The sequence below is a fragment of the Leptinotarsa decemlineata genome, unplaced genomic scaffold (genome assembly GCF_025532065.1).
Source record: "Leptinotarsa decemlineata unplaced genomic scaffold, Ldec_3_MD MMD2_tig00001064_RagTag_RagTag, whole genome shotgun sequence".
NCBI lineage: Eukaryota > Metazoa > Arthropoda > Insecta > Coleoptera > Chrysomelidae > Leptinotarsa > Leptinotarsa decemlineata.
In genome coordinates, this window is record NW_027412558.1 from 692,021 (window position 1) to 704,375 (window position 12,355).

The window sequence follows — 12,355 nt, forward strand, 5'->3', positions numbered from 1 at the left end:
CTGAACTGGAAAATAATTCACCGAACAGTTTCGTTGAAAAGCTGGAATTACTTCGAACACAACCTACCAAAATCTAACCTGTTATCCAACATTTTTGCTGAACTCCCTTGAAACTTCAGGTGTCTGAGATGAAAACAAACCAATGTTAATTCCAGGTCGACTGCGGCAGGGGTCCCGCCTCAGACAAACCAGCCTTCGCAGAGTTTGTGAAGGAACTACATGCAGCTTTCCAACCTAAAGGCTGGCTACTCTCGTCGGCGGTTTCTCCAAGCAGGCGAGTCATAGACGCTGGCTACGACGTTCCAGTTCTATCCAAATACCTGGACTGGATAGCTGTGATGTGTTACGACTACCATGGACAATGGGACAAAATTACGGGACATGTAGCGCCCATGTACGAACACCCTGAGGATATTGACGATACCTTCAACACGGTACGGTATTTATTTATTTGGGAAAGCCCTCAGTTATAATCGTTCTTATTCCTGCATTTCAAGAGCTATTCTTTCAGAACTTCACGATTCATTACTGGATAGAAAAAGGCGCGGATAGACGAAAGCTCGTCATGGGTATGCCGATGTACGGACAGTCTTTCTCATTGGCTGACAACGACAAGAACGGTTTGAATGTTGCCACATATGGAGGAGGTGAAGCTGGTGAAGAAACGAGAGCTAGAGGATTCTTGGCCTACTACGAGGTGAGCATTGATTCAAGATATTACCGTAAGATGGCGTTGACACTTTCATGTAGGTGTTATGCCTCAATGAAAAAACAGAGGACCAAGTCTTCGGTTACTCCAAACACCTTTGTATTTCAAAGATTCATTGTTGATTCTAGATTTGTAGAAACGTCATCGAGAAAGGGTGGAAACTGATAAGAGACCGTAAGGGCCGGATAGGGCCCTACGCTTACTTGAGAGACCAGTGGGTGTCCTTCGATGATATAGGCATGATCAGGCACAAATCCGAGTATATCAAAGCCATGGGTCTTGGAGGAGGGATGATTTGGGCTCTCGATCTGGATGATTTCAAAAATATCTGCGGTTGCGAAGAATACCCGCTGCTCAGAACTATAAACAGGGTGCTCAGGGGGTATGCTGTACCAGAACCAAAGTGCATTTTAGGTGAGATTTCTGAATGTAATAACAACTAATCTATACCAGAAATTCCTATGACTGGGATTATATCAAATACACACTGTTTTCCACACAAGAGTAGGTTTGACTCTTTCAGTGACATAAGGCCGTAATCTTGTGTGAGAGGTACAAAAAATACACCTTGAGGATGATGGTTTTGTTTGTGAGTGAAATTTCATATCAATTCCCTTTCCACAGGTAAACCCCAAAGCGCGAAACCACCAACAAAACCAGTCCTAGAGTCATCCCCATCAACCCTTTCCCCCATCCCACCCACTCATCCTCCAACCGTAACTGAACCGTCACACAACCCCCCCGAGAAGAAACCTTGTGAAGGTCGCCTCTTCGTGCCGCACGAAACCGACTGCAACCAGTACTACCTCTGCAACCAAGGCGAGCTCCAGGTGCAATCTTGCGGCAGCGGACTCTTCTGGAACGTGGACCATTGCGATTGGCCAGAAAATGCCCAATGCCATCCGGACGGTAGTACTCTTGCTCCTGTGGATGTCGCCGCAGAAAGTACCGAGGCACAAGAACGACCTGAGACTGCCACTGAGAGTGGGTACCTTCCTCCAGTGGAGACGGGGGTCACGCCTTCGTATCCTGGGACTGCCAGCCAAGAAGAGGACGGGTACAAGGTGGTTTGTTACTTCACCAACTGGGCTTGGTACAGGTAAGACAGTTTTGAAAGTTGAATTATGCCAATAATAATGCCGATTTGAAACTCCTTTGACATCTGTCGAAGAAATTGGGGAATAAGAGGAATCAGAATAAGAAAAACTGTGTATAAACTTAAATTTTATCTATTTTTGAAGGCGGAGCCAGGTTTTAGACTCCGTTTAGATAAGTATTGTATGATTTCTTAGCTGTCAAATTAGGCTGCATTGCAAGATATTTTTTGTACAACAAACAAACAGTTTCTAAAGTTAATAAACAAAAAACAGTTATACATTAGCAACATTTATACATCATTAGTTTTATTTCAGGCCAGAGATCCCAAAATTCAGCCTACAAATTGAATGATTGGAAAAATTGTTAAGTTCCACATTTTCTAAAAAAAATAAGAAATGTTCACTAGAAAACACATACTCGACTACAGTTGGATGTGATTTCTGAGGACCATTCTTTTATTTTTAGGCAAGGCGATGGAAAATACCTTCCCTCAGATATTGATCCAGAACTCTGCACGCATATCAACTACGGATTTGCAGTTTTGGATGGTACAACATTGACAATAAAACCGCATGATTCTTGGGCAGATATTGATAATGGTGAGTTTAACTCCAGTCGATGGCCTTTTTCCTGGATAATTTTGCCAAACAGCACCGATCTGTTTGAGACATATATATAGAAGATTCCCAATTGCAAAACTAGAAGATTCAAAATTCTAGAAACCGGGGATTCTCATCCCTCTTTCTCTGAGCACAGAACCAAACCCAAGTAATCACATTCTTGTTGTTAAAACGTCAGTATTATTTTGTACATTTCCTCGGTTGACAAAATATACACTGGCAGTGAATTCTCTTTGGAAAAATCTCGATTTGCTGGAAAAGAATAACGACATTCTTTGACCGATTCTCTCTTTCGAAATGTTTATTCAAACTCATTTTGCAGAATTCTACAGAAAGGTTGTCGAGTTGAAATCCAAAGGAATCAAAGTACTGATCGCTATAGGCGGATGGAACGACTCACTGGGAGACAAATATTCCAGACTCGTCAATGATCCTCAAGCTAGAGCCAGGTTTGTGAAACACGTCGTGGAATTCATAGAAAAATGGGGATTTGATGGTCTAGACTTGGATTGGGAATATCCAAAATGTTGGCAAGTAAGTGTTCCACCAAATGTGCGACATGAGGGCCACGCTTTTACTGCTTTACTGCTTTCATAGCTGCACACGTCGATCTCAAACTTCTAATGGAGGCTCGATGTGACAGACACCGTATGAACACCTAATTTTCTTTCAGGTCGACTGCAACAGAGGCCCCGATTCGGACAAGCAAGGTTTTGCAGATCTAGTACGGGAACTAAGCGAAGCATTCCAGCCTAGACGTCTATTGTTATCTTCTGCTGTTTCTCCGAGCAAAGCCGTCATTGATGCTGGATACGACGTTCCGTTGCTCAGTCGCTACTTTGATTGGATAGCAATCATGACGTACGACTTCCACGGCCACTGGGACAAGCAGACTGGCCACGTAGCACCTTTGTACTACTACCCGGAGGACACTTATGATTACTTCAATGCTGTAAGTGGTCAATACCGAAATATTTTTATCGTCAAAACGTGAAATCGTTCTGAAATTGATCGGACTGGTTTTGAATTTACTTTTTACAGAATTTCTCTATACACTATTGGATAGAGAAAGGGGCTCCCCCTTCGAAACTGGTGATGGGCATGCCACTGTATGGTCAGTCGTTCAGCCTGGCGGATGGAGGCAAAAGAGGGCTCAATGAAAAGTCTTATGGTCCAGGAGAAGCAGGAGAGTTTACAAGGGCTGGAGGATTCCTAGCTTTCTATGAAGTAAGTGGGTGTAGGAAGGGTTACTGGGCTCCTTCCCCATTTATAAGATTTTAAGGCAGTTTTTTAAAAGTCAACTAATAAACCTGAGGTCGAAATTAAAAGTGTAAAATCAAGTGATCTTGGTTATACTTACGAATCTGGAGAAATTGAAGGCGAGGAATAGCTGACCCATTAGGCAGCATCATAGTTCTAAGGAATTAGGTCGTTTCAAAATGTTTGAACTTTTTGAAACAAGATTTTACATTTCATCATTAGTTCGGACTTCCATTGTCTAATATAATATAACTTGATTTGAAAACCTGAAAAAAAAACAATTAAAAAATTAATAAGATAAACCGAAAATAACAATTTTATCAAACAAAAAACTGAAATTACAAAGAAATAATTACTAGGATGCTGTGTACTGTGACAAATCACATCTATTTCATTCATTTCCATTTTAACTAGTATCGTTTCGCCATCTGGTGAATTTTCTCGGTAACTTATCCGCCGCAGTGAAGGCCGATTCCAGTTGTTTACAGTTTTCTACCGTCCTTAATCATAAGTAGCGATGGCCCTAATACCCTCCGGGATAGGCAACCAATATTTCATTTTAACGGGTTTTTTGCATTGGCAAAGTATTTCCAGGGTCAGGTTTTTTATGAACGACTGTCGAGATTTTTTTTCGTCTCTAGAGACCTGAGAGAACGGTTTTTGATGCGCCATATTTGCTCGATTGTTCGAAGATTCTTCTTGTTTGCTCTTTAAAGTGAACTTCGTTCTAAATTACCTTACTGGTGGTCCTTAAGGACAAGATTCACCGTCGAGTCCCGTGCCTGTAATTATTTTAGGTGGAAATGGTTATGATTTTTCACATTATAGACTTTATTTCCAATACGCTGTTCATTAGATAGTAACATCCTGAGTTGGACTGGTGCTCTACACTATTTTACAATACACTTCATACAAATTATCGACCTCAACCAATAGAGACTACTAATTGATAATCAGGTAGTTTCAAGAACAGGTCCAGCAGGTACGAATCAGGTGAATTATTGTTACTAATGATTCCGCTAGTTCTAGTAAATTTTTGGTGAAATAAAACTCAACAGTGATGAGAAATTAACTTCTTGTTTGGTCGTTCAATAAGAAATTTGAGTTTTTACGTTTTTTTGTCATTCATTTTCTGTATGTAGTACGTCGTAGTTCATGTCAAAGTCATGAATGAATTGGTTTTTTTCGATTCAAAACTACTTTTGTGTTCGGAGACTCTGGTTTTGAAATTTCTAGATGTTCGTTCAATATAAACTTTTGGGCACAAGCCACATTTCAGCTTGTTGTGTTTTATGTCTACCTAAGGGGTGTTATCAATCTTGTATACTATATTGATGTTCTGTAGTCTACTTATCTTTTCTGATGCCTTTTCTGTATATGTCAGTGTTTTGAAAGTATAAAAAATATATGTTGATAATTTTCACCTGATTAGGGTAGGTAAGGTTAGATTAGGTTAGATTAGGTTAGGTTAGGATAGGTTAGGTTAGTTAAGGTTAGGTTAGGTTAGAAAATCAAACTTCTTTATCTTATTCTCTTTTATGTTGTATATATTTTTATCAACATTGACTATTTGAAAAAAAAATTAATGAAAAAACAAGGACCCTTCAGTTAAACTGAACTTTTGTGATTTTCAGATTTGCGAAAGAGTGAGACGTAGAGGATGGACGGTTACTAGAGATCCAGAAGGTAGAATTGGACCTTACGCTGTTCATGGAAATCAGTGGGTTTCTTATGATGACATTTCAGAAATCAGGAGAAAGGTAATGAGCCAATTCAAATAATTTTTGAAGGGGAAAAAATAACTGCATTTATGTGAGATAAACTTCTTGAGAACGTTTTTCTAAATGGATTCAATCTCCAGGGATTCAAATCTAACGTGACTGGTGTAGAAAATTAAATTTTAGTCGATGCAAGTTACGTGAAATGAAATGGTGTGAATTTCAAGAGTGGAAAATGGATTGTCATGATTTCCACCGAAACTAAACCCTCCTATTGAAGAAAGTTCGATAGAAAACATGTAGGAAATATAAATATCTAGAACTTTTGCATGAACCATTGTCTAACAATCCTTATATAATGCATGAACCATGCAAAACTAAGCAAACTTTGCTATTTAGTAACAGCGCAATCTCGTGACCAATGCTCTAAACGGGGTACCAACCCTAACAGAAATACTAATAACTTTGCAAATAAGTCTAACCTTTGTATTATAAAGGTCAGACTGTATTATAAAGGACCAAAAATGAGCTGTGATATTTCCACAATAATTTATGGAGTAAAACTTTTCAGACAATCCTGAATTTTTTTTTTTCAGTCGAAACTCGTGAAAGATTGGGGCCTAGGCGGGGGTATGGTGTGGGCCCTGGACTTGGATGATTTCAGAAACCGCTGTGGCTGTGGTCGTCATCCCTTACTGAAAACTATGAACGCGGAACTTCGGGGTGTTCAATCTGATATATCACTGCAGAATTGTACTTAAAAAGTAAGGATACTGAGAGTTGTGATTATTACATGTAGAAGGCGCGCATATTGTGATGTCATACTGATATTATTTCATAAGTGTATATTTTTTCTTCTTTGGGGCGTTCATGGTACGTTCCAAAGGATACAAAAATATTGTGAAACCTATCTGGTTGCTGAATAAAGTTAGGAAAATGTGATCTGATTGTTTTTTTTTCAATTTATTCATACGGCTTTCAATTTCAATCAATCTAGGAGTACTATTAGGTAGTATCTTGGGGTCCCATCAACTTCAATAAAAAATCAATGAATGTATCTGATGATTTTGAGTGCCTCAGAGTGGGTTTCTTGTGAGTGGACCTTCTGTCCAAATGAGAAATATCATTCAAAGAAGCAACTTGCAGATTCAAACTGGAAGAAAGCCCTCCTGAAACAGCTACTTTCATATAAACATTGAATTACACGAAAGAAAAAAATTCTTTCGAGACAAATACATCTATATGAACACTGAATTATACAGAAGATAATTTTCTCTACTCAGTTTGTATTTCAAACATTTGTTGTGGAATAAAAATCAGATATCATTCACACGAGTTCTACTTTAAATGAATGGTAACAAATTGCACTTACATGGAACACTGTCATCCTCACTGGTACACATGATCTACACATCCATGTGTAGAGTTACTTATTTTCAAATTGATTACTTCCCTCCTTTCTTTGGAAGATTCCCTCATCCTTTTTTTTGTATCAAGATGGAGTAGTAAAAAGCCAAAAACTTTCTTTCCCAAAAATTAATCAATTCTAAAATTATAACTCCTTCAATTCTAGTTAAAACTTATTTTATTCACATTTTTCAACTTATTTACATTCACCATTATATTATAACCTAAAATTTCAAGCTGAATCCTGCTCCTCCTCCTCTCCTGGTATCAACCCCCATCCCAAGCCGGAACCCAAATCCATCTTCATCCATATCTCTGCCCTACAAAAAAACATATTTTAGTGCATGTTTTCAACCCAATAAAAATGAATTCTCTTAACTTTTTTACCCTTTCATTCCCTTGTGCTCACTCCACTCAATGTGATAAACATTTCATTTGGAGGACGAGTTTTTTTTTTTTATGTTGGCTACTCTGTTCAATTGACATTAATGTCAGTTATCTTGGGTAGCTGTTGCATGGTCTATTTTTGAGGTTTATTAACTTTTTGACAGTCGTTTTCATCGAATTCATTTTATGGACCATATTGACAAAGATTTTGTGGAAGCAAATATGGCTACTGTATGTATTTTTCATTAGCGTAAGTTGTCAACTGTCAAAACTTGCACAAAAAAGAGTCGCGTTCAACACATTTCATCAAATGATAGAATTTTTTTATCATTGATGTCCACAAAACCTTGATGCTATAACCTCATTCCTGTCAACCTCCGACCTCAAGCTTTTATTGACAGTGGCTGAGCGACTGGTGTCAAGTCAACATTTATATTAGAGAGTAGACCGAATTTTTCATTTTTTCCAATCAGGGATGAATTGTATTGCCCAGATTCACTTTACTGTCACATCACTTCACCCCTAAACAATCAGTGAACATTTTGACCAGATAGCCTCAGTAGCTTAGGCCACTACATGACGAAGAAAAATAAAAGCATAAATAAGAAGAAGAAAGGTAGATGATGATGTCGGCAATGTTGATTTTTGAATTTTGCTTCCCACTAATGAGCTGGCCAAATGTTCTTAGAAATCAAAGGCCAATAACATAAGGAAGAGAGACTTTCATTTTAAGTTTACATCCATTTAGTTGAAGTAATGTCATGAATAATTAAGATGACAAGTGACACCAATGACAAATTCACAAAGGAGCCAACGCAGAGAAAATACATGTGCTCCAAAGTAAATTTTCATCATATATGGTCCTTTTCCATATGAAAAATTCGAAAACGTAAACGAGACAAAACAAAATCGTCAACATACCAGTTTTTTGTATTCTCCACCGCCAGAAGGAGGCTTGGGACTGGCAGCCAGCGCCCTCTTTTGTCCGAGTTCGCTCTTGGCCGGCCACGTAGGGAACATGGCCGGATCTATTGGCATTGGCGGCTCGTTGAAGTAGATGTGTTTCATCGCTTCCTCGGCCGTGATCCTCTGAACAGGATCGTACGTCAGAAATTTGAGCAAGAGACCCAAACCGGCCTCGCTAAGAGTGCTGAATTTGCCGCGCAAATTCGAAACTGGGTAGTCGTTGAACTTCACTTTTTTCACGGCCGGTAGCTGGTTAAAGCCCGGCCAGATTTTTTCGCTAGGTGTGCCCAAGTCCTGGAAAAAACAGGAAAAAAACAATATCACCTGAAAGTTTTTTATGTAATAAATGCCTGCTCTGCCATTTGTCATCAAATTGAAAGGTCTCAGTAGTTTTTCATTGTTTCCACCATAGAGAATACAAGAAATAAAATAGACTATTGGCAGAATGGAAAGAAGAATACTTCTCCCTCTCCCAACTCCACTGCTGTGTCGGTATAACACCGATCTTACCAGAAGTGCTTTGGTCGACCTCTTCTATTACTCACCTTGAATATCCTGTTCAGCTGATCAACATCACTTTTCCCCGGAAACAGTGCGTTCATCAATATCAGCTCGGCAAAAATACACCCGACTGACCACATGTCGATTGGAGTGGAGTATTCCTTTGTACACAGCAGCAATTCCGGTGCTCTGTACCACAGCGTAACCACAATCGGGGTATACGCCTTGAGTGGAGATCCGTATTCCCTAGCCAAGCCGAAATCCCCCACCTTCAGTATCCCCTTGTGTGAGAGGAGCAAGTTCGAGGTCTTCAAATCCCTATGCAAGATCCAGTTGTCATGCAGGTGCGCTACGGCCAGCAACAGCTGCTGCAGCAGGCACTTAATCTCACCAGGCATGAAGTGCTGCTTCTTGTGACGCATCGTCTCCATGAGGGACTTGAGATCGTGCTCGACGTAGTCCATGACGATGAAGATCTTGTCCATGTTGCTGCCGACGACTATTTCTCTCACAGTGACGATGTTCGGATGCTGCCCCTTGAGCAGGGTGTTGATTTCGCGGAGGGACGTGATCGGGAAGCCCTCCTTTTCCTTTTCCATCTTGAGGCGCTTCAAGGCGACGATATCTTCTGTCCTTTTGTCTCTCGCACGGTATACGACGCCGTAAGTACCCTCTTCAATACGGTTCAGGCATTGGAACTCTTCCACGGATCTGCAGCCCTGAAAGGTGTCACTATCGTTAATATCTTTATTCATTATCAACCAATTCTGTAGTTGAGATGCGTGAGAAGGTAATATAGTACCCTGCTGACGGTGTCTTAAAGTTCGGGTTCTGCTCACTAGATGGCACCTTCTCGTCTTTTACTGTTTAATACAGTTGGATCTATGAGAGAATAATACTCGGCATGAGTCATCAATTTGTGCACCTAATATGAGTCAACATACTAATGAAGACGATACAATGTGGCTACTGTTCTGATTTCCCTGACATTTCAATGAAGAGAAAACCGCATGTTATGAATTTGGCAGTAGAAACGTATTCTATACTCTTAGGATATTTTTTTGGTGTCAAAAGAGACTTCGAAATTAATTATTCACCAAAAGCCTCACCTGTACAGCAGGCAAATACGGCGGCAAATTCTCATCCACCTTCGGTTTGGATACTTCCTCATCTTTCTTCTCTTCCTTCTCCTTGTCCTCCACTTCCATTTCCTCGTCATCGTCTACGCTTCTCGGGGAAGCCGACCTCGACTTATCACTGCCACTGGGGCTACGGCTTGCGCTTCCTGTACGGCTCCTGCTCCTCGTCCTTGACCTCCTAGCTGAGTAGGGACTCTCATCGACTGCAGACCTGGAGGTCGCATTGCTGTGCTCGCTGTGCCTTGAGGCACTCCTGCTGCTACTAGCGTCCACGTTTTCGGGGCTGTGGTCGCTCTCATAGTTGTTCGGGTGGTAGACTTCGTCCACTTCCTCATCAGTGTTGTCCGAGAGGGTGACCACAGGGGTCTCCTCGATTTTCTGACGCTTGGCGTAAAGGTCTGCTTCATGTTTCCTTTTCGTCGCTTTTTCCAAGTGACGACGTTCTCTTTCGACACGGGACTGTTCTTTCAGTCTAGCCATTTCTCTTTCTGAAACGAATTAACATTTTGGATGCTCGAATCGATGTTGAAACATTTCGTTGTAGCACATTTAAGAAGAGAGTTACCAAAAGATATATATTTTTGATAATTAGTTTAGACTTATTAGGCAGAATAAGAACCTCCACCACTGTCTATCTATTCGCATTTTACTATCCAAGTTAGCATCATCTGATGACTACTAATTTCCTTTTCTAACTAATAGTATAAACGTTCCTCTACATCCTATGTAATTGAAATATACATTTTATAAATATCTTATAGTCCAATTTGAAAATACAAGAACTAAAAACACAATACCAACCAGCTTCCAGAAGCTTCTCTCTCCTCTGTTCCTGTTCGGCCTTTTCCTCTTCTGTCAACTTCTCCTCCTCTTTATCCCTATCTTTCCTGTGCCGTTTTTCCTCTGTAGTGATATTAATTATTTCCTTGACCAGCATCCCAGCTTCGCCCTGCAGGAGATCATCGTGGTGGTCCTTATGTTTTCTGTCTCTGTGAGACCTTTCCTTACCACGCCCCTCGTCTTCCCCTTTAGAGGACCTCTTGCTGAGCAATCTCTCCCGTAAATCGTTCAAAGCTTGGTCAGCCCTATTTTTTTTCACTTCCTCAAAATGTTCTCGCTTGTGCTTTTCCCCTTCGCGACTCTGTCTCAACTCTTTGGATTTCTTGTCGTCGTGTTTGCGGGATTCAGGTCGCCTCGAACGTGGTTGATCGTCTTTTCTTTCTCGGTAGCCCTCGTAATTTGCCTGTTCAAAGTGCTGCTTTTCTCTGTAGTACCGTTCCTTTTCTCTCTGGTACTGTTCTCTATCCTTGACAGCTCGTCCAGATTTGTCTCTGGAAATAAAAAGAAATTGTAATACATTAATTTCTTGTCTATGAAACTCACCTATGATGTTTCTCCCTGTGCGAGTATCTTTCTTCTCGATGCCGGTCTCCTCTTTTTCTCCTGTCATGGTCTCTTTTTTTCGTTTTCGGAGGGACAGCCAGTCTAGCTTGGGGCGGCTTGATATCTAACGAATCCACGTTTTCGCCTTCTTCCTCAGACAAACTAATGATAATAATAATGATGTTTTTATTGCAATACAATCAATTGTCACAATAAACTTCATTGTGCCAAAATGTCAGTTCTAATTCAAGTATTCACAACACCAAGTAAAAATAAGATCTGAATTTTCAACACTTTGAATGCCAGGCGTATCGCCAGGTAAAACCCTTTCATTACTCCAACATGAAAAGAAGATATATGTAAACATTGTATATAGAGGGAATATAGAACAAAAGTTTGATACTTGCCTGAAATCTAAAGCTTCTTGCTCTTGTTTATGTTTGGGGTCAGGCGGACTCTGTCGCAGCTCTCCATCTTCGCTTTGGTCGTCAGCAGATTCGTTTCCAGACATTGTATATTGTTAAGAAATATAAACATTCACTATACTAACATAATATGAGATCAGTTATATTGAAAAACACAGCTTCCATCCAAATGTCAATGTTAATATGTCAAATGTCAAACTTAACCTAAAACGAATTCTCTTCTCTTTTTTTTCCCTCTAGGCCATATTGACCAATGCTCTCTACCCATGGATTATTCACCGAAGAAAAGATAAGGTAATGCATGAATTTCAGTATCTTGTTATATATATCCAGACAGACTTTATATAAATCATTGGTCTTCTTGTATCAGAGTTCTGAACTAGTAATTTTTGGTAATCTAATATTGTTTTTAAATGAGAATTATTCGTGTAATATTTCTGAAGTTGGTTTATTTATTTCGCTTCTGACCAGCAAAGGTGTTAAGAGGTAATAATCCATGTCTAAGGAACGAACAAATTTCTCAATCGAATTTATAAAAATATTTGAATGATGTCACAAAAGGATTTCAACAAAATGTGGACAGAACTGGGTAGTTTTTCAAATTTCACCCCAAAAATGTGAGCAACTTCCAAAGGAAGGAAGAAAGCAATCAATTTCAAAATGAACTCTTCACAAAGTTGTGTGAATCATGCATAGAAGTTAATTTCAGAGATCAACTCGAAGAAAAAACCCTCCAGGAATA

General features: G+C 39.8%; 2 protein-coding genes across 3 annotated transcripts in view; one reads left to right on the forward strand and one right to left on the reverse strand.

The window, feature by feature from the left end:
* Cht10 (Chitinase 10) overlaps positions 1-6,347 on the forward strand; it is a 30,919-nt gene extending 24,572 nt beyond the window's left edge. For both annotated transcript variants that reach the window (XM_023173394.2, XM_074175488.1), the window contains exons 23-32: positions 156-434; positions 512-697; positions 838-1,123; positions 1,334-1,808; positions 2,273-2,406; positions 2,750-2,961; positions 3,101-3,379; positions 3,469-3,654; positions 5,322-5,447; positions 6,002-6,347. In XM_023173394.2, coding sequence (XP_023029162.2) covers positions 156-434; positions 512-697; positions 838-1,123; positions 1,334-1,808; positions 2,273-2,406; positions 2,750-2,961; positions 3,101-3,379; positions 3,469-3,654; positions 5,322-5,447; positions 6,002-6,166 — 2,328 coding nt within the window. In that variant the 3' untranslated portion in view covers positions 6,167-6,347. The remainder of the gene's footprint in view (positions 1-155; positions 435-511; positions 698-837; positions 1,124-1,333; positions 1,809-2,272; positions 2,407-2,749; positions 2,962-3,100; positions 3,380-3,468; positions 3,655-5,321; positions 5,448-6,001) is intronic.
* A 625-nt stretch (positions 6,348-6,972) lies between these two features.
* LOC111517300 (cyclin dependent kinase 11B pitslre) lies at positions 6,973-11,799 on the reverse strand. Its single transcript, XM_023173396.2, has 7 exons — positions 11,596-11,799; positions 11,189-11,350; positions 10,607-11,136; positions 9,776-10,293; positions 8,711-9,385; positions 8,121-8,459; positions 6,973-7,132 (listed from the first exon to the last, which is right to left on the reverse strand). The coding sequence occupies exons 1-7, from the start codon at positions 11,697-11,699 to the stop codon at positions 7,037-7,039; spliced, it is 2,424 nt and encodes an 807-aa protein (XP_023029164.2). The 5' UTR covers positions 11,700-11,799; the 3' UTR covers positions 6,973-7,036.
* Between the last annotated feature and the right edge of the window lie 556 nt (positions 11,800-12,355).

Bases quoted from the DNA above. Each gene is read 5' to 3' on its own strand.
- LOC111517300 (XM_023173396.2), bottom strand. From the start codon at position 11,699: ATGTCTGGAAACGAATCTGCTGACGACCAAAGCGAAGATGGAGAGCTG. The intron at 9,386-9,775 runs GTGAGGCTTTTG...GACACCTTTCAG, and splicing joins CGTATTTGCCTGCTGTACAG to GGCTGCAGATCCGTGGAAGA. The intron at 8,460-8,710 runs GTGAGTAATAGA...TGTTTTTTCCAG, and splicing joins AGCTGAACAGGATATTCAAG to GACTTGGGCACACCTAGCGA.